Here is a 20,260-nt window from a genome sequence, read left to right on the forward strand (position 1 = left end):
ATTAATTTGTTCCTTCACGGAACTAAGCAAGGAATTCATGCTTTGTTCAACATTTATTAATATCTGCTTTATTGTAGTTGTTAAAAGTCGGACATAAAAATATTGTAACAAAATACTCTTACAAGTCCAGAACTATTTATTATACGACAGTTTTAAAATCATGACTGTTTTTTATAATATAGGAGTAGTAGCCGAGCATGCAGTCCACCTGATGGTAAGTGGCTACTGCCCATGGATATTAACTTAACCTTAAATTACATAAGATCCCTACTCGAGTTCGACCACAGATGCGCCGCTACCCCTGAGGACTAAGCTGGTATGCCTCGGAAAAATATGGCTCCCTCACCACATTCTCCAAACCAGAACACAGCAGCGCTTAACACTGCTGTTATTAGGCAGAAACAGGTGTGATATGCTGGTGCCACCGGAGTCGAACCAAAAAGGGTTCTACCATAAACCATAAATCTTAATAATTCTTCATAAATCTTAATTAAAAACTTAAATTCTAGGTACAAAATCGAGCTCAAGTTGCATGAAAAAATACATAAAATACGGATTTAAACTAACTTCACTGGCTTTATCTTCCCTAGTTTTAGTTATTCATTTAAAAGTGAAGAAAATATGAAGATAAAAGTGGAAAGTTGTTAAAGTTTCAAATTTAACTTTTATTAATCTTAGAAGTTGAAGGACTACTGCAGCTTCAGATAATTGGATAATCCAAAAATAGACACGCCATTTTTATCTGACTGCGGAGGGTAATGGTTTTTGTATGTATGTATGTATGTATGTCTCATGCTTTGGCATGCCCTGCAGCCCAAACGGCTTGACGGATTTTAACATATGAGGTGTAGTTAGATTCGTCTAAATTGTATGAGTTAGGTACAGATCTAATTCTATCATTACAAAATGTTTGTTTTACAAATGTTAAATTTGCAGAAAAGATTTGCTGCTTTAATGCAGACTGGAGGTTTAAAGGTCCTAAGTCCTAAGGAGTAGCGGTGCATCAGTGGCCGACCTGAGGCAGGCATGGGCGGCAGTAAGCACTCACCATCAGGTGCATGCTTGCCTACCTCCTAAATTATAAAATAAAAAAACACGAGAAATCCCGGCAATAAAATTGATTAACCACACCATACCGAGACGTACGGAACCCACAACAATATAATACCTAAAAACACACAAACATACACATTTCCACGGCCAATTTACTACGTCGGCGTGCGCAAAGCAATTTCCCAAAAGCAGAAGTACAACCAGATATACGTATTTACGGCTTTTTTATCTGTTTACGAGAACATTACCCTCGCAAGTGGTTTCCCTCTAAGCGAATTGCGACTTCCGCTAGTATTTTTCACGGGACAGTTGCTTTATGGATAATATGGGCTTGTGGCTCGGATGTACTGTAGTTCCCTACTTCGGATATTGGCTTTCATGTTTATTCATCCGGTTGTATTAACTTTTTGTGAGTGGTTTAGGGTTACTGAACACCTTTTTGATACAAGGCAACCTTCTTTTTATAATATAAGAGTAGCAGACAAGCATGCAGTCCATCTGATAGTAATTCGCAACTGTCGCTCATGGACATCGGTAACCAACCCCAGATGAGATTAGATTCCTACTTGAGGTCGCCCACAAATGCGCCGCTACTCCTAAGGACTAAGCTGGAATGCCTCGGATAACAATGTCTCTCTTACCATGTCCTTTACACCAGAACACAGCAGCGTTTAACAGTGATGTTATGCAGAAATAGGTGTTACGGTGATGCTGCCGTATCCTGGCCAAACAGATATATTATACATATTTTTAATGAGATACATATGTTTTCTGAGTCTTTGTCTATCTTTGTGTGTATCCTTGAAACCTACGACACAGATAATTGCTAGTAGTCCTTTTTTATTTCTTTCTTTTATTTATTTATGCCGTTTTGGAGTAAAAACGCCCAAAAAATAAATTTTAAAAACGGCCATATCTTACTTAACTTTAATATTAATAACTTTAAATATTTACATCTTATGTTATTTTAAGGAATAAAAAATATCAAAAATAAATTTTAAAAAGCGTGCTCCCCATTCTTCAGCACTGTGTGTCATCAAAGTAAAAGTATAGTAGGCGAAGGGAACCAAATAAAATAAATGTAATTAGACCCTTTTTTGTACACATCCGACTATTTTTTCTTGTCATTACTTTAGGCTAGATACCAAAGATAAAGTTTGATTACTTTATTTACATTGTCTAAATAATGTGAGTAAATAAAGATTGGAATCTTATTTAAGGTTAACCATTTCTGAATCTACTCTGGTGGCACCATCGCACCTCATCAACCTATTACTGTCCTACTGGGCACGGGTCTCCTCTCAGAATGAGAAGGATTAGGTCATAGTCCACCGCGCTGGCCATGTGCGTATTGGTAGACTTCACATACCTTTGAGAACTTTTCAAAAATCTTTTAGGTAGGCAGGTTTCCCCACAATGTTTTTCTTCAAACAAGTGATAATTGACTTCTAATAACTTATGTATCTTTAAAAAAAATCATACGTCTTTGTCTAGGACTCGATCGGCAGACCCTTCGATTACAAGTACACGTATCAACCACTAGTCTTGATCCTTCATAAGTTTCAAATAATGATAGCCATTGTTAGTATAAAAAAATAAAATGAAGGGCAGAAACTTAATACAAAGGGCAATACAGATGACCTTACATTGAATTTCCGCGTCTTCTAAACACGGTACCCACATTAAAAATCAGAGTGAATCTAACACCATTTGAATCACAAAAGGGAAATGAAATGAAAAAAATATCAGAAAAAGCCCTTCGCATTTGAACCCTACTCCCTTCACTTAAAATATACGGAATCGTACAAAATTTATCAATTATAACGTACAAAAAAATTAATTGATGTTACAACTCAAAATGTGTTAGATAAATTTAAACCCTACAGTTTTGAACCAAAGTTGGTTATTGAATTGCAGTCTCAAAGAGTTTTTTTTAATAAAAAATAGGGTTGAATCAACTCATTGTACGCTCCACAATGCTTTTTCTAAACAAAAGCTATTTGAAGCCGCCTTTTGAGCTGTTTTTGAGTCACTTAAAACAATTAGGCCTTTTTACCAGTTTTTTTGAGTGCGCGCTCAACAGTTAAGACCTTGGAGTAATGTAACGAATAGAGCGACTACTCAGATATGAACAGTAGGCACAGGTAAGAACAATATTACTATCTAAATATATATAACTCAAAGGTGGCTAACTGACATAGTGATCTATCAACGCACAGCCCAAGCCACTGGACGGATCGGGCTGAAATTTGGCATGCATGTAGATGTTATGACGTAGGCATCCGCTAAGAAAGGATTTTGATCAATTCTACCCCCAAGGGGATAAAATAGGGGATGAAAATATTACTTCGTAACGCGAGCGAAGCCGCGGGCAGAACCTCGTGAGTAGTATAAGGCGAATAGTTATAATTTGGCGAAAGTAAGAGAGGGCGGTAGAAACAATTGTTCGACTTCGGAAGCACCTCATTCTTCTTTGTCGTTACACTCTTGGCGAAGCGGACGTGGTCATCATAATCTAGCAGCAACTATTATATAGCACTATTGAAGGCGGTAGAACCCTTTGTGGTTCGACTCCAGCGGCTCCACCGTCACACCTATTTCTGTTAATAACAGTAGTGTTAAACGCTGCTTTGTTCTGGTTTAAAGGGTGTGGTAAGGGAGACGTAATTTCCTTATCTTAATTAGTTAGTATCGTAATTCTGGAAAATGTGCTGTAAACATTACTAGTAAGATGGTTTTAAGCATCTGTTTACAATTCATACCGAAATTTTAGTGTCAGTAGCGCTCTATACTTATTATTCCTCTGAGGTTAAAACCCATTTAGCATATGAAAAATTTATTATAAGCCTTATACGAGCGAAATAAAAGTGAAATTTGTTTAAAGAAACTAGATTGCTCGGTCAACTGATTGTAGATAATATGTAATTGATTAAAACTCTTAAATTTATTAAGCGGTAGGGTGTGTAAAGATTGTGTAGTGTGAATTTATCGCCTTGAGATAAAGTTGTTTTCTTTTTAAGTTCTTTCTTTCTTTTATGTCAAGAAAGGTGTTTTGCACTCAAAGTATTTTTATATATAATATAGGAGTAGCAGACGAGCATGCAATCCATCCGATGTAGCTACTCCCACCAATGGACATGTAATCAATCCCAGATAGGATTAGATTCCTACCTGAGTTTGCCTACTGAGGACTAAGCTGGAACACCTCGGAAAAGTGTGTTTCCCTTACCACACCTTTCAAACCAAAACACAGCAGCGCTTAACACTGCTGTTAGGCAGAAATAGATGTGGCGGTGGTGCCGCCGGAGTCGAACCACAGAGTGTTTTACCACCTTAAAAACAGTACAGTCTACAACCCAATGGCTCAACTCAAGTGAAGTGTTGTTGGATTCGTCTAAATTGTGGGAGTAACTACATGATTTCCGTTTTTAGTATTTTTTTTCAAACATTCGGTTTTTATAACAATTACTGATTGATGTAATATGTGTTTTATCCGACAAATAAATAGACTCAGCACTCACACATAAAACGATATAAAGTCGTAATAATTGGTATTTCAACTTCGTTATTTATCTTAAAGTGATTTCCATCATTTATGATGAAAAACTTTGTAAGAACTAGCTCTAACTATTATCTCGGAACTCGAAGATCCGGCTATCCAAAACTTGTTAACATGTATGAAATATGATCCATTTCGACCTAGTTTTCCCCGCTATATAAATATAAGGCTAGCTCCACACGACACTACACTGCACGACTTTGTTCGTTTAAAATCGCAGTTGATTACGTCGAAGTTTATGCGATTTGTCGACAAAACAGAGTATGTTTTTTTGCAGTATCGAGTGAACGGTTAGAAGAACGAACGTTTACAAAAGCGATCGGGTCAAGATAAGAAATTTGTTATAATCTCTTTTGTAAAATGCATTATTATTATTAGTGTGGTATTCACAAGGTAGATTTAAAAATACTCGTAAAAGTCAATTAGTTTTTTTTGTAGTCAGTCGCATGTCTATAAGTAGGAAACATAACTGAATTCGTTAAGTACCACGATTTTAAAAATAAATCGTCAATCCGTAAAAGCCCTTAAATTCATTCGAATGAGGAACACCATAGCTACTTCATATAACTTATAACTCTATTTTTATTCCATACAGTCGAAAATCGATCGACTTCGGTAATTCAACTTCATAATTCATTTATCTTTTACCGAACGGATTTCCTATTTCATTGTTTTCTTTTCTTTTCTTATCTTTTGTATCAGATTAGTTAAAAGCTTCGACGAAATGAAGCTCGAATTCCGGATTTGGTATCGATGTGGGGAAGTGTAAGATGATACATCCGTTTTGTTCGTCGGTTGTGGTTTGTGCCAATTGGTTCCGGCTTCGATCACCGGTTGGGTTAAATTTAAATATTTAAATAATTTTAGTTAGTGTTTCTATGTGACTTGATTGGGTTCGATTGCCAGGCAACTCTGTTTTTTTAGTTATATGCGGTTCTGAAATTAATTATCATTTACTCTAACAGGAAAACGAAAGAGCTCTTGAAAAAATTGTGCCTGCGCAGTGGACTATGGGACCTCATTTTGCGAGGAGAGCCATGCCCAGCAGTGGGACAGTAATGGGTTGACGAAGAGTATTACATTAAAAAATATATCGGGCATGTAATCTAGCAGATAGTAAGACACTGCCGCTTATGGACATCTATAATCAACCCTAGATAGGGATACAAATGTATCTTACATAGTGATGCCTCAAACGCTGATTTTAGAGTAAGTTAGAACGCCTCATGTGAATATTTATTCTAGCAAAGATGTAAAATAGAATTAAAAAAACTGTCTTGGATTCAAACCCGGACCTCTAGCTTCATCATTAAGTCTTACTAATTGCATCTACACTTCACAAATTAAAATGACAAAACCTTTGTTGCATAAATCTTTTGTCTTCTTAACGTTTCGTTTTGAACTGAACTGCAAAGAGATAAATAAAAGTTAAGTTATTGTTCAAGACTTTGTAATGGAGTTGAATCAACGAAAATGAATTTTACAATTTATTGAATTTTGCGGATATTCGTATCGCCTTTTGGTAGAGATAGTTTTTTGTATAATATTGACGTAGCAAACTTACAGGTCATCTGTAAGTGGCTACTGCTACCCTTGGACATCTGTAATCAAGCCCAGATAGATTAAGTCCTGCCTTATATCGGCCACAAATGCATTGCTTCCCTTGAGGACAAAGCTGGATTGGCTCGGATAAGTATGTCTCTTACCACATTCTAAACTAGAACGCAGCAGCGCTTAACACTGCTATTATTAGGCAGAAGTAGATGCTAATTGGTTCCAGCGGAGCCGAACTACTACGGGTTCTACCACCCTCATTTGAGTTATCTCTTTAACACGCAGTGATAGCCTAGTGGCTAAGAAACTAGGCCTCTCGATCGAGGGGTCCGAGGTTCAAATCCCAGGCGGGCACCTCTGATTTTTCAAAGTTATGTGCGTATTAGAAATTAATTATCACTTGCTAAACGGTGAAGGAAAACATCGTGAGGAAACCTGCATACCTGAGAGATTTATAAAAAAAATTTCAAAGGTATATGAAGTCCACCAATACGCACTTGGCCAGCGCGGTGGACTATGGCCTAATCCTTCTCATTATGAGAGGAGACCCGTGCCCAGCAGTGGGACAGTGATGGGTTGTTGATGATGATGATGATGATGAACTTAGAAGAAGTTATTTAACTGTAGGTTAAAACTTATTGAGCTTATGTAAGTAAATTATAGATATTAAATGCATTATTTTTAAAAACCTAAGCTCTTTCAGAATATATGTATTTTATACTAACCGAACCAAATTTTACAACAAAATCATTCGATTTTATATAGGTTTATGAACGAAAAAAGGCTAAAAATATAGGCTTTAGCGGGGCTTAAACAATAGCTTTGTAACACCAATAATGTACCCACAAGAACCCCACGGCAACATTTATTCCATAAAAGTTAATAAAGCCTCCAAGCGAATATGCGAAATACAACCCCACATATAATGATAAAATCCCTATAAGCCACTTGTTTTACTAATAGATGTTTACCGCCAGCGATTAAAAATATCCTCGCTTTGAAATTATTGATGTCGCGCCAACTCATATACTCTTTACTCGTCAAACGTCACAATACTGGGCATGACTCTTCTCTAAGAGTAAGAAAGGTTTAGGACATAGTCCACCGCGCTGGCCAAGTGCGAATTGATAGACTTCACATACATTTGAGAACTCTCAGGTGTGCAGGTTTTCTCACTATGTTTTCCCCGTTTAAGCAAGTGATAAATAATTTCTTATACATATAAATTTGAAAAATCAGAGGTTCGTGCCAGGGATTCTAGCCTCGATTGAGAGGCCGAGGTCCTAATGACAATGCTATTACTGCTTAGCAGCAATGATAATCTAAAATTAGGCAGAATGCATGCTCTCATGTTTTAATTAAATAATGGGAACAAAACTAAACGGCTCAATAACAGAACAATATTTCAGGTTTTCTGTCATTGAGCTGTTTTGAGCTCTAAACATTAAATAACATAAAACTATTTCCGTTTTTCTATTATTGGGTTGTTTTAAGTTAAATTGAGCTCATAACACAATGAGTAGCTTACGTTTTGTCTTATGGAGTTGTTATAAGTTCATTTTAGCTCAATAACAGAAAACTATTCTACATGTTCCGTCAAGCTCAATGACAGAAAACTATCTTACTTTTTCTGTTATTGAGCTATTTTTGTTATTGTTGTTTACGACAGATACTCGTTTCTAGCCAACAATAAGACTATCGGTTTAGAGATAAAATCCCGATTAAGCCCAGCCGCTTATAAATAGGTCAGAGTAAATGTAATTCAGTACAGATCAGATAAATTTACGTTTATTAAGATTCTTTCGGGGGGTGTTACATTTTTGGTAATTTCTATGGGATTAGAATTGGGTGGAGATGTCCCTTGATAAATATAATTAGTATGTCAAAATACTTTGTTATATACAATAAGTATGGGTTTTATGTGATTGGGGTGTGATAAATTTATATGTTTATGAAGCGGAATCCTTTATGGGATCCCGTATTTGTTCATCTATTCGTCTGAACTATACGAAAAAATATATATTTTCACACACAGAGTCGTGTAACCCAATAACAGACTAAAAATATGTAAAGCATTTTAAATGAAAAATATGTTCGTTACAGGGTACAGTAAGTTGTAATTTAATTTTTTCAATTTCAATTTCAATTTATATCAATAATTTTCTATACAATAAACATTTATTTTCATTATGATATTTTTATATTTATAATTGTTTATTTTTCAATTTAGTTTTCACTTTATTGTTTCAGTCGTAACAACAATTACGATTTTATTTTGTTAGATACGAGTTGTTACAAAGTTAACAAAACTCATTGTTTTGCGTCGTCAACAAAAAAGTTATTCATCTTTGTTATCTTTTTATCCTTGTTATTTCCGTGAGACAATACTGTATCAAACGCTAATTTGTGTCAATTTCCAACATAACAATGTCTCACAAAAGTATATCAGGCTGTCAATTAGACTTCTTGAGATTAGCATCTGTGAGTTATAAATGGACCGATTATATCATCTCACTCAGGGTTGGCGATAGAAAATTATTAATTCACAAAATTTATATTTGGAGTGACTTAGTCCGTGGGCGGTAGTGAAGACTAACAATTCGTTATACTAATTTAATTTCTCAGAGGAGGTTGAGTGAAGGAAAAGTAAAGTAAGAACTTCATTCTTTCTTTTTTTTTTAAATGGTATACTTATAGTGTGTCATTTCACATTATGTATATGATATAAATAATATTTATTATATGTTTTTAGTATCTTATGCAGACTAAAATGGAACTATATAATTTTCCATTTAGGTATTAAAGTAAGTTTTAAATATTATCTCTATAATTATTGTAACATTTTTAAACAATTTAGAAACGTGGATAAAAAAATATTATTTTGAAAATAAGGTTCTTATTTTCGAAATTGCCGTCATCGACTACCCATTGCTGAGCACGGGTCTCCTCTCAAAGCCCTAATGCAAATTATAAAATTCACACATCCTTGAGAATTTCTATTAAGAACTTTCGGGATTTCCAATTACACTAAGTAATTTTAATAGACACATAACATAAAAAGATTGGAGGTACGTGTCTTGGATACGATTCAACAGTAGGATCCACCTACCTTTTCAAAAACTGAATTTCTAGCCATTAGACTATCAATTGAAACAAGAAAAACAACACAGTCAAATTAATTTCGGTCGAAAGTTTACTTTCGACCGAAATTAATTTGTTTCTTTCTTATATTCATTATTTTTCTTATTTTTATTTTCAGTGGCAACCCTACAGTCCCTTTCGTTACCCGCGATTTATGTGTTGGTGAATTTTGCGGTAGTCGATTTAAGTTTTTGTTTTTATTCTCTGTTTTGTTTTACAAAATGTTGATCTGTTGTTTCGTTTGAGCCGCAACTAGTTTTGAAGGGTCGTTAAGGGAATGTCTTGACTGTATTGTTGTACTTTGTTTATTGTGATTTGTTGAATGTTATATGTTTGTAGATTTTTTATTTTTTCTTTCCTACTTTATGTTTTCTGTTCTCGTTTTAACTTTATTACAAACTTTTTGGTAATATGACAATTATAATGTTATACGCTGTGTGATTTTATTTCGTTTTAATGAATTTAATTCTTTTTGGTTATTTTTTTTCCTTTTTAAGTTATACGCTTTCATGTCACGGTTACTTTTTGCGGCGGATGTCTCATATCATGTAGGTTAGTTTTCGCAGTAACGATAGGTTACTTATGTCGATATTTTCCGCTGAGTTGGCGTGTGCCTCCGAAACCGCGACGGGATTTTACCGCAGGAAACTGCGGTCTAACGTAAAAAAACACTTTTTCCATATCCGCGCGCTGTAGTGGAAGAAAAATATTCTTTTATATTCTTGATTATGAATATGTATGATTCTTGAGCACCTATTATTGAGTATATGAGTATTTTTCTAGCATGACGCACTGACCGTAGGAAGATTTTTCTTTTTGATTTCATAAAAATCCCTATCAAATCCCTAATAAAAGTAACAAATCCTTTATTAGCAAAGCCAGACCACGAAAACTAAGACGACTTAATTAAACACCTCACTATACATACAATCCGTATGACAACGAACTCTTTATTATATGTTTCTTAATAAAGACGCCAATCTGAAAACTAATTGAGAAGATTCAAGACTTAGAGATATAAAAGGACTTGCTTTTTATTGTTCTCTGCTAAAGTCAAATTAATTAATTTTATGTTTATGTGTTATTTAAAATATAGAGTGAATAATATTTTTCATACAAAGGCCTTTTTATAATAAAGGAGTAGCAGACGAGCATGCAGTTCACTTGATGGTATTTGGCTACTGCCGCCCATGGACATCTGTAATCAACCCCAGATAGGATAGATATTCCCACCTGAGATCAGCCACAAATGCGCCGATACCCCTGATCACAAGGCTGGAAAGTCTCGTTTAAGTATGTCTTTCTTACCACACTTCAAACCAGAACACAGCAGCGCTTAACACTGCTGTTATGAGGCAGAAATAGGTGTGGCGGTGGGGCAGCCGGAGTCGAACTACAAAGGGTTCTACCACCTTCAAAATTTGATGATAATAAACTAAACACCTTGATAGTGGTACAATCCTTTTGTCATCAAACCTAATACCTAACCTAACCTGTATATCTGCCTAATAACAGGGAGGTTGCTGAGGACAAAGTTGGAACGCCTAGGGTAATTATGTCTTATAAGTCCGCGCCAAACTGCCAGTCCGCTCTGAAGTCGTTACGAGCAGGTGTAGCCACACAATTTGCTATGGCGAAGCGATTCATTTCTATATTCAGAGCGGACTAGCAGTTTTACGTGAACTATACCACACCCTTTAAACCAGAGTGCAGCGCTTAACACTGATCTTATTTTTACTTCATGTAATATTTTTATTATGTAAAATACATACGAAGGTAAGGCATAAATAAACTCTTAAACTGTTACATTCTTATTAAATGGAACCCTATATTTTTCACCGTCAAATTACCACTCATCCTTACCCATGATTGACGTATCTACCGTCAAATAATATTGGGGATGACCAGCATATTTACCTCCATCTCTCTCACTCTAACACTTAACCAATAGCTCTGTCTCTTTCCCGCGTAATGGAATTGTCGGTATCGAACGTACTTTAGGATTTTTTGTTCGAAATCTTGTTTTGAGATCATAAAATCACCGGCTAAGTATTCATTTAGGCAAATTGTGTCTTAATATTTTAGCTGTTATGTGGTATATCATATTATACATCACACGGCTTCAAACCATAGGAGCGTAAAAATGAGTTTTTTAAGTATTATGTTATTCGTTTCCAATTTCGTCAATACATAATCTTTTTATGGATTAATAGGTTGTTTAATTTTTAAGAAGACAAAGAAAATATTTTTTAAGTTAAGAAAACTTTTTTTTTTGTCTCCTGAAATGTATTTTTTTTTACACTTTTTACACGCTTTATATTAGCTTCATTTGTATGTTTGTCAGTGAGTAACTCTATCTTACTACTTTTTAGTTGATTTTATCATAAAAGCGTGTTTTTTAGTTTTTTGAACTATATTTATTATATTCACATCCCATAGCTGAGTCCTGAGTAACATGGACTTGCAATGACGAATATAGAAATGTAAATTTATTTAAATGTCAAACAGGGAATCGAACCTGGAACTCAATGACTTACCTGTGTGGTAACCGGTGCGTCACAATTTCACATCTTCATATTCAAAAACTGCATACATTATTTGAGCCAAATCAAATCTCTTTCCAAAACCACATTCTTAAATAGACATTTTTTCATATACACTTGGTCTTATCTAGGTCAGGCACAACATAATAAGCGAATATTAATACTAATTTTGTGGGAACCCTAATTCCATAACAATAATGAACACCCTGTATACAGGGTAAAATCGTTATTACAGTACCTTGCTTGCTTATTAAATATTTCTTCACACGTTAACACGTTGTTATTAAGAGTAAAGAAATCGGTCTGACCGGGAATCAAACTCCAGACCAGTATATACCTTTAGGAATCTCAATTTTCAAAATGTCCATAAATTATTTAATCCAAATCAAAATCTCTTTTGAAATCCACACTCTTAAGCAGACATAAATATTTTTTTAATATACACTACATTTAGAGCAGGCAACGCCACACCCATATCAGCCTGATATTAACTAATATTGTGGCAACCCTAATTCCAAAGCAATAATGAATACGCTGTATATGGGGTAAAGTCATTATTGCAGTACCTTGCTTGCTTATTGAATATTTTTTCATAACCGTTTACACGTTGTTAGTACTTTTTTATTACTTTTGGAGGTAAAAATACATACTTAAGCTATATATAGCATATAACCCGTTAATGCTCTATGCATTAACGGGTTATATTATATGTAGAAACCAAAATGTAATGATTCGACTTCGGAAGTACCACCGCCATACCTATTTACATGTCTTATACCAGCAGTGAAGGTGGTAGAACCCTTTGTGGTATGACTCCGGCGACACCACAGCCACACTTTATAAATAGGCCTTTCTTATTACTTATAGTTTTGGATTTGGCCATGTAGGACTATTTGAAAAATTCACCCTGTATAGTCGAAAAATATCATTTTCACTAAAATAAGAAACGAATAGCACTAATTAATGGAAAACGTTGTAAAAATCAACGTCAAGTCTCATCTAAAAAATAGTCAAAAATTTTTCAAAAAATGAAACTCACGGTTCACATCAATCGAGAGGGTCTCCGACAGCGGCGTTATTGATGGGTCCGTCACGGCCTGCGACAGAATGTGATATTAATATCGGGTATCATGATACGATATTATATGATACCTGCTGACATTACAGGTACATCCTTATAAATGTGGAAAAGATTACTTGATGGAAGTGCTTCATAAAACTTTAAGGCAAATGTGTTGAATAAAATGAAAATTTCTTAAATTTACCAATGACTAAAACAATAGAATTTATCAGAATAATTACTGCAAAAATCTTACAAAAACTATGGTTTTGTAGTTTTTATTATTAAATAGCTTTAGTTAAGTTTACAGATATATATGTAGATAGGTACAACTAAGTTTAGTAGTCCTATAGCAAAATTTAAAAAAAATGTCTTGGTACTCTCAGTAAAGTTCTGTCTTTCGATAAAAATTACATCGAAATCTATTTGTGAAAAGTCTTAGAAAATCTACCCGCAACGGGTGTTTTAGAATAAACCAAATTATGTAAGGTGGTTTTAAATTTTATAATTTGATAGCGTGATTCAGGATCCTGTTTCATATTATTAAATATTCTTACCTGACAAGTTATATCAGTGCCGTAGTCAGACCTTTGCAAGATGAAGGAGGTGGTAGCCCTCGCTTCAGAGTTCGCCAGTAGTGCATGAGACTTCCACCAGGAAACACGTGCTGTTGGCCGACCTATAACAAATAATAACATTAATTAAAAGAAAAACAAATCCTTCAGCTACTGCTGTCCATCGTAAACGCGGTTTGTGGTTTGAAAGTTTTTAAATTTTAATTTGAAAACAAAAAATCCAATTTTTAATTTGAAACGTTTTAATTTGAAAAATATTATTTGTTTTTTTTTTAAATAAATGAAATTTAATTGAAAAATTTTCATTTAATTTTTTTTATTGAATTTTTTAATTTCACTTTCTTTCGGCCACAGATGTGCTGCTATCCCAAAGAACAAAGCTGGAATACCTCGTAAGAGTATGTCTCCCTTACAACACTCTTCAAACCAGAACGCAGCAGCGCTTACCGTTGCTGTAATTACGAGTAGGTAGAAATAGGTGTGGCAGTAATGCCGCCGGAGTTTTTTTTATAATATATGAGTAGAAGACGAGCATGCAGTCCACCTGATGGTAAGTGGCTCCTACCGCCCATGGACATCTGTAATCAACCTCAGATAGGATTAGATATTCCTACCTGAGGTCGGCCACAGATGCGCCGCTACCCCTGAGGACTAAGCTGGAACGCCTCGGAAAAGTCTGTCTCCCTTACCACACCATTCAAACCGGAACACAGCAGCGTTTAACACTGCTGTTATTAGGTGGAAATAGGTGTGGCGGTGGTGCCGCCGGAGTAAAACCACAAAGGGTTCTGTTACCTTCAAATATAATTAATTCCTAGCCAGGAATATAGGTTACGTTTCTCTCAAATCAGAATATAGGTACACAGCTAAAATTCCCGAATTTTAACCATTTTCCCAGCAAACCCACAGGTGCGTTCATCTGTATGTTTATAGTTGGTTGGTCACGATTCGTTAGGTCCCATTTATTTGACGTGGAGGCGATTTTTCATAGAAATTGACGGACAAATTTGTTTTTGGGCTATGTATTTTATTAAGCGAATTTATTCGGCCTTTTCAGGTATTTTGCGGAAATAAAACTTCAATAAAAAATAATTGTAAAAAATACACGTATAGAATTTCGTGTTACACCAATATTTCCAAAACTAAAATTATTGCTATGGATCGTATCATGTCGTACCGGGAAATATATATTTTTTAATTAATTGGTTGGTAGCTTTTTCTACATAACTAGCGACTAGCCAACTTTATGGTATCGATTTTATATGATTTAGATACATAACAATGCCTTGTATTATATAGCTGTAGAATGGTATGTATTTTCTTAAATTTATTTACAAAACAATTTTAACATCCTTTGAGATATGATTTCTAAGGGGATTCATAAAAAATGCTTTACATTGGGGGAACGGCCTTTTGTTCAAAGTAGGTATTTCTTATGATTCTTCCATTATTGTTTTAAAACCAAAAAATGCTGTTAAATAGACTTGTCAATTTCACTTTATTATTTATTATTATTATTATATTCGCGCGGAGTCGCTAGCCGCCATTTTGTCTTACTCATGATGTCATTACGTTAATAGGCATAATAATATCTTATAGCCACAGCACTGCAAAAATCTTTTGTTAACTATCGAACTGACGTCATGTGGCACGACGTGGCATTAAAATGCCGATGATCGTTATTAATATTTGCAAAAAAGATAAAAAATTGTAAATTTTTAAGTTAGTAATAATTGTACTCTGTTTCGTTATAAATGGAAATCGGGATACTTTAACAAAATCTTCCATAATTACTTTTACATTTTTTTTTACATGGTGCTTGATATTTTTTTATCAATTTAGAATTTTCCTATGACTTATTTCAGACATCTAAATACAAAGGCTTATTTGTCAGAAATAACCTAATCTTCTTGTAACTACCAATTTAGCCTAGGCTGAAATATGAGCACAGTACACGAGGATGATTAATTAAAGGTAAAACTGAAGCGAAAAGAAAGATTTAACATTTTCTAGGCGAATATGTTAGTGAAAATCGTGTTAGGAAAATTTCTGATATGAATTTCGACATTCAATAATTTATAAGGAATGTAATAAGATATTTTAATTTAGAAGATAAAATTAAGATTTTAGCATTATATATAATAATAATAATAAGCATTTATTCAGACACATTAGACACAGTGATTAAATTAAACTTTATGACCACGGTGAGGCGACTTCGGCAATGTGGTCTGTTTGCCCGTTTTTTAGGCAAAGGCCTCATCCATTTCTTTCCATTCTCTTTGACCATGTTATTTCTGCTGTTATTACGCTCTATATACTTTTAAATAAATAAATCATTTAGATTTTATTTAGCACACAGATAGCGTTTTACTTAAACGAATATAAAGGACACTTTTTTATCGTAATCATAGATAAGTAAAGAACGAGTTTACTCCTAACATGAAAATGTAACCAGTTATAAGAATTGAAATTGACACTGTTTACATCTATTTTCGTGTTTGAAAAATATTAAAAAAATGTAGTTTTTAGATCATTTACGAATGAAACGATATTTCTCCCGCTTTTTCTTCGATTTCGTATTTTTGCACCATTTACCTGCACATGTCGGGCTTGTTCCGCGTAAATTACACCATGACAGCCATTAAACGGCTGAAAAAATTTTCAACCGTTTAAGCCATTTAATGGCTTCCTTCAATTACAAGGCGGTGAGATATCTATACTTATCTATGATCGTGATAAATAAGGTTGGTGCGGGCGGAGTCGCAGGGAAAGCTAGTTTTTTTTATAATATACGAGTAGCAGACGAGCATGCTGTCCACCTGATGGTAAGTGACTACTGCCGCTTATGTAATCAACCCCAGATAGGATTAGATATTCTCTACCTGAGGTCGGCCACAGATGCGGCGCTTTCCCGGAGAACTAAGCTGGCACGTCTCGAAAAAGTATATCTCCCTTATTACCCTATTTTATCAAATTCCTTTTTGAAGCTATGTTTTCGTAGCCTATCCCCTGAGAAGTAATTAATCAAAGATTCAGTATTTAGCTCCAACATTAGACCTTCATAACTAGACTTTGAGTACTTGGGATTAGTGCCTTAGATAATAGGACCTTGTTTTTGTCTGAAGGTCTAAAATTTGAACATATTATTCGCTTGAAGAATTCATTCTAGGTCTAGTAGTTTAGTTTGTTATTCTAGTTTTTAGGATTAATCGTACAAATATTTTTTCATAAGTTTGATGATTTGTAATTTTTTCAGCTTGTAGTTAAGATTATATATTGATTTGGTTTTTAGATATTTTGATCTCAATTTGATGTCTCTGTGTTAGGTGCCCGTGTTTCTGAATTATGACGAAAGCTGATCCAATAAATATGTTCGGAAAATGTAATTCTGAAGTTATTTTAATGTTATTGACAATTATTTTTTATCGTGACGTGGTTTTAAATGGCTACCTAAACCAATAATGACATGGTTGGTAATTACTAAGTAAACGAAGGTGGTAGAACCCTGTGTGGTTCGACTCCGGCGGCACCACCGCCTCATCTGTTTCTGCCTCATAACTACATCTTTGAGTGCTGTTGTGTGCTGGTTTAAAGGGTGTGGTAAGGGAGACATTCCAGCTTAGTCATCAGGGTTAGTGGCGCGTCTGTGGTCGACCTCGGATAGGAATCTAATCATATCTGGGGTTGATTACAGATGTCCATGGGCGGCAGTAGCCACATACCATCAAGTGGACTGCATGCTTATTTAATATTTAATATTAGGAAAAATAAAACTTTATTTATGAATATAATATGAATGTTGATATATCTAGGCTTTTAATCAAACGCCTGATATTCCATACGCCAACCACATAAATATCGTACGCAAATATTAGCACATATCCTATTTCAAAAAACATTTTTATTTTTACAAAAGCCATACATCATTCTAAGCAAATAAATGCGGGCTGGAAAAGTTGAATTACTCCCAAAAGGTCGTATTCCCTTTTCATTTGAACTGACTGTTAACGGTTAAAACATAATGAAATTCGAAATTGTAACGCAGAATTAATAACTAATAGAAATTCCAATGTTTTAAAATCAAATATTTTGTTAAAACTATTATTGTTCGGCTTAAAATGAGTTTGAATTACGAATTAAATTAATTTACTATTTGATCAAACATAAAAAAATAAAATAGACATCATTAGAGTTAGTAGTCTATAGAGGTGCTCCCAACGTTAAAATAAGGACGATTTGAAGAAATTGCGAATAGAATGTAATTATGTTTAAAATTCTGATTATGTTTCTATAACCTTTTAATTCAGAAATAAATAAATTTAATTTCGACGTCAACGATTTCATATGACTTGTTTAAATAAAACTTGTAATACAAGCATTATTTCTGTTTACCTTTCCCGACTTCTTTGTATTATATGAGCGAGATAACAAAAGCCACAATTTTGGATTACACTCTTTATTGACACAAATTTTACTTTATGACACTTCTAGTAGTTACTAGCTCTGTACCCCAACCGCAGATTGGGGATATATTATGCACGGTACACGAAAAAAAATGTAAAACAAAAGGGTCCCTACCCTTGTCAAGTAAATCTGACTTGATGACACATCTACAGCGGTGACGGGTTAGCGGTATTCTAAGGGCGGTGACACACAGGCGACAATCGCCGGCAAGAATATGAGAATGAGCGGAAAATATCGATTTATTTATAATCGATTTCCCGTATTTTAAGATAAATCGTTGTTTAAATATATCTAAGTATATATAACTCAAAGGTGACTGACTGACATAGTGATCTATCAACGCAAAGCCCAAACCACTGGACGGATCGGGTTGAAATTTGGCATGCAGGTAGATGTTATGACGTAGGCATCCGCTAAGAAAGGATTTTGATCAATTCTACCCCCAAGGGCAATAAAATAGGGGATGAAAATATTACTTCGTAACGCGAGCGAAGCCGCGGGCAAAAGCTTGACGTAGATATAATCGAATTTTAAAACTGAATTCAAAGTGGGCTCGTGTGAAAAGTCAATATTCATCAATATTGTCTGTATTTTGACAGCGAAAAATTGGTTATTACGAAAAAAAACATTTATTTAAAAATCGAATATATTCCATCCATCGCTGGAAGTCGTTCACGACTGTTGCAGAAGGTGGCAAATTAGAAACTACTGGTAACTTACTCTAATATCGACGATACCTAATAGCTTTTAATAGTCGTCAGCGGTCGCCGACGACGGTATTCTCTCGTCGGTCGCTGTTGACGTGCGACTAGTAGCGAGTTAGCGACAGTTGTCGGATTGTCGCTCGTGTATCAGCGTCCTTATACTTGTAAACGGGATTGTAGGGTTAAACTTTCGAGGCCGGAAACACTTATCAGCTTAAAGAAAAAGTTTATTTACAGAAGCAATTTTGATGTTTTATTAAGTAGTCCTTTCCACAAGAAAGCGGTCTGTGGTCTGATGCGGCTAGAGCCTTCATGCTACTAGGCTATCACTATTTAGTTTATGATTTAGTAATTAAGATTTACTTTTAGAATAAATATTTAAGGTTACTTTTTTATATCTAAATATGAAATAGCAAACAAACTTGCAGTCCACTTACTTATTAACGGTAGCCACTTACAATCAGTAACTGGTTGATGGTAAGTGGCTATTGCCGCCCATGGACATCTGTAATCAACCCCAGATAGGATTAGATATTCCTACCTGAGGTCGGCCACAGTCGTGCCGGTACCCCTGAGGACTAAGTTAGCCCTCTCGGATAATGATGTCAACACACCATACCCTTCAAACCAGAACACAGCAGCGCTTAACACTGCTGTTATTAGGCAGAATAGGTAGTACCACCACCCCCGCAATTGAACAACAAGGCTTCTTCTAAAGTTCGAGGTCGATGTTTAAGATATAGATTTAAGATATATGATGTTGACCCCTTATTCAAAATTAATCTGACCCAATGACCCAAAATCATGGCTTGTAAGGCCTTGTCTATTTCTAAGCAGTGTAGGGTTGACATATAGACGTTTGACAGGGGTCAGAAATGACCCACGGAGGGTTGGGTAAACAAATTCTTTAAGGATAATGACGTAAGAACCCATAGCGGTTCGTTTAACACAAGTTATTCTCAACTTGTTTTAGTGATATTAATGCTTACTAACTTTAATGAGGAAAAAGAAATAAAAAATATTACAAAAACGATAAACTAAATAAACTAAATAATTAAAGAAAAAAAGTTCTGAGGATTATTGTAAAAAGAAAAACCAGACTGCTTAAAATAACTAACTTAGAAATACTATGTCACTCCCACGATTTAGACGAATCCAACGACACCTCATATGTTAAAATCCGTCAAGCCGTTTAGGCTGTAAGGCATGACAAAGTAAGAAACATGCACGCATACATACGTTCGAAAAACATTACACTCCGCGGTCGGTACAAGTTCTACAATGAAATATATTAAAATGAAAATTAAATATTATATTGCCAAATCCACTCGGCATTTTCCACAATCAACAACCCTCTATTGATTGATTGATTTTGGCAATCAAAAGTTGTATTACAATCTACAAAAATCATATCAAACACTCTAACCACACGTTTGAATTCGTGACAATTTGTTTTTATTTGACGTGTTTGTGGACGCGGAATTCGATTCGCGTTAAATATAGATCCTTAGGTATTTTTTGTTTGTCATATATTGTTTCTTATGGCTTGTGACGTTCTCACTAATTCTACTACCCTCATTCGCTACTACAATAAAAAAAAAATG

The 20,260-nt window shown here is 34.8% G+C and overlaps 1 protein-coding gene across 5 annotated transcripts in view; it reads right to left on the bottom strand.

Annotated features, from left to right (window-relative positions):
- Positions 1-20,260, bottom strand: part of LOC140745854 (uncharacterized) — a 500,815-nt gene that overhangs the window by 21,764 nt on the left and 458,791 nt on the right. For all 5 annotated transcript variants that reach the window (XM_073077786.1, XM_073077787.1, XM_073077784.1 and 2 more), the window contains 2 exons: positions 13,468-13,589; positions 12,890-12,947 (listed from right to left, as the gene is read on the bottom strand). In XM_073077786.1, the coding sequence (XP_072933887.1) occupies positions 12,890-12,947; positions 13,468-13,589 (180 nt within the window). The remainder of the gene's footprint in view (positions 1-12,889; positions 12,948-13,467; positions 13,590-20,260) is intronic.

The sequence above is a fragment of the Epargyreus clarus genome, unplaced genomic scaffold (assembly GCF_041222505.1).
Source record: "Epargyreus clarus isolate Ecla_fem2 unplaced genomic scaffold, WU_Ecla_fem_2.2 ptg000011l, whole genome shotgun sequence".
Classification (NCBI taxonomy): domain Eukaryota; kingdom Metazoa; phylum Arthropoda; class Insecta; order Lepidoptera; family Hesperiidae; genus Epargyreus; species Epargyreus clarus.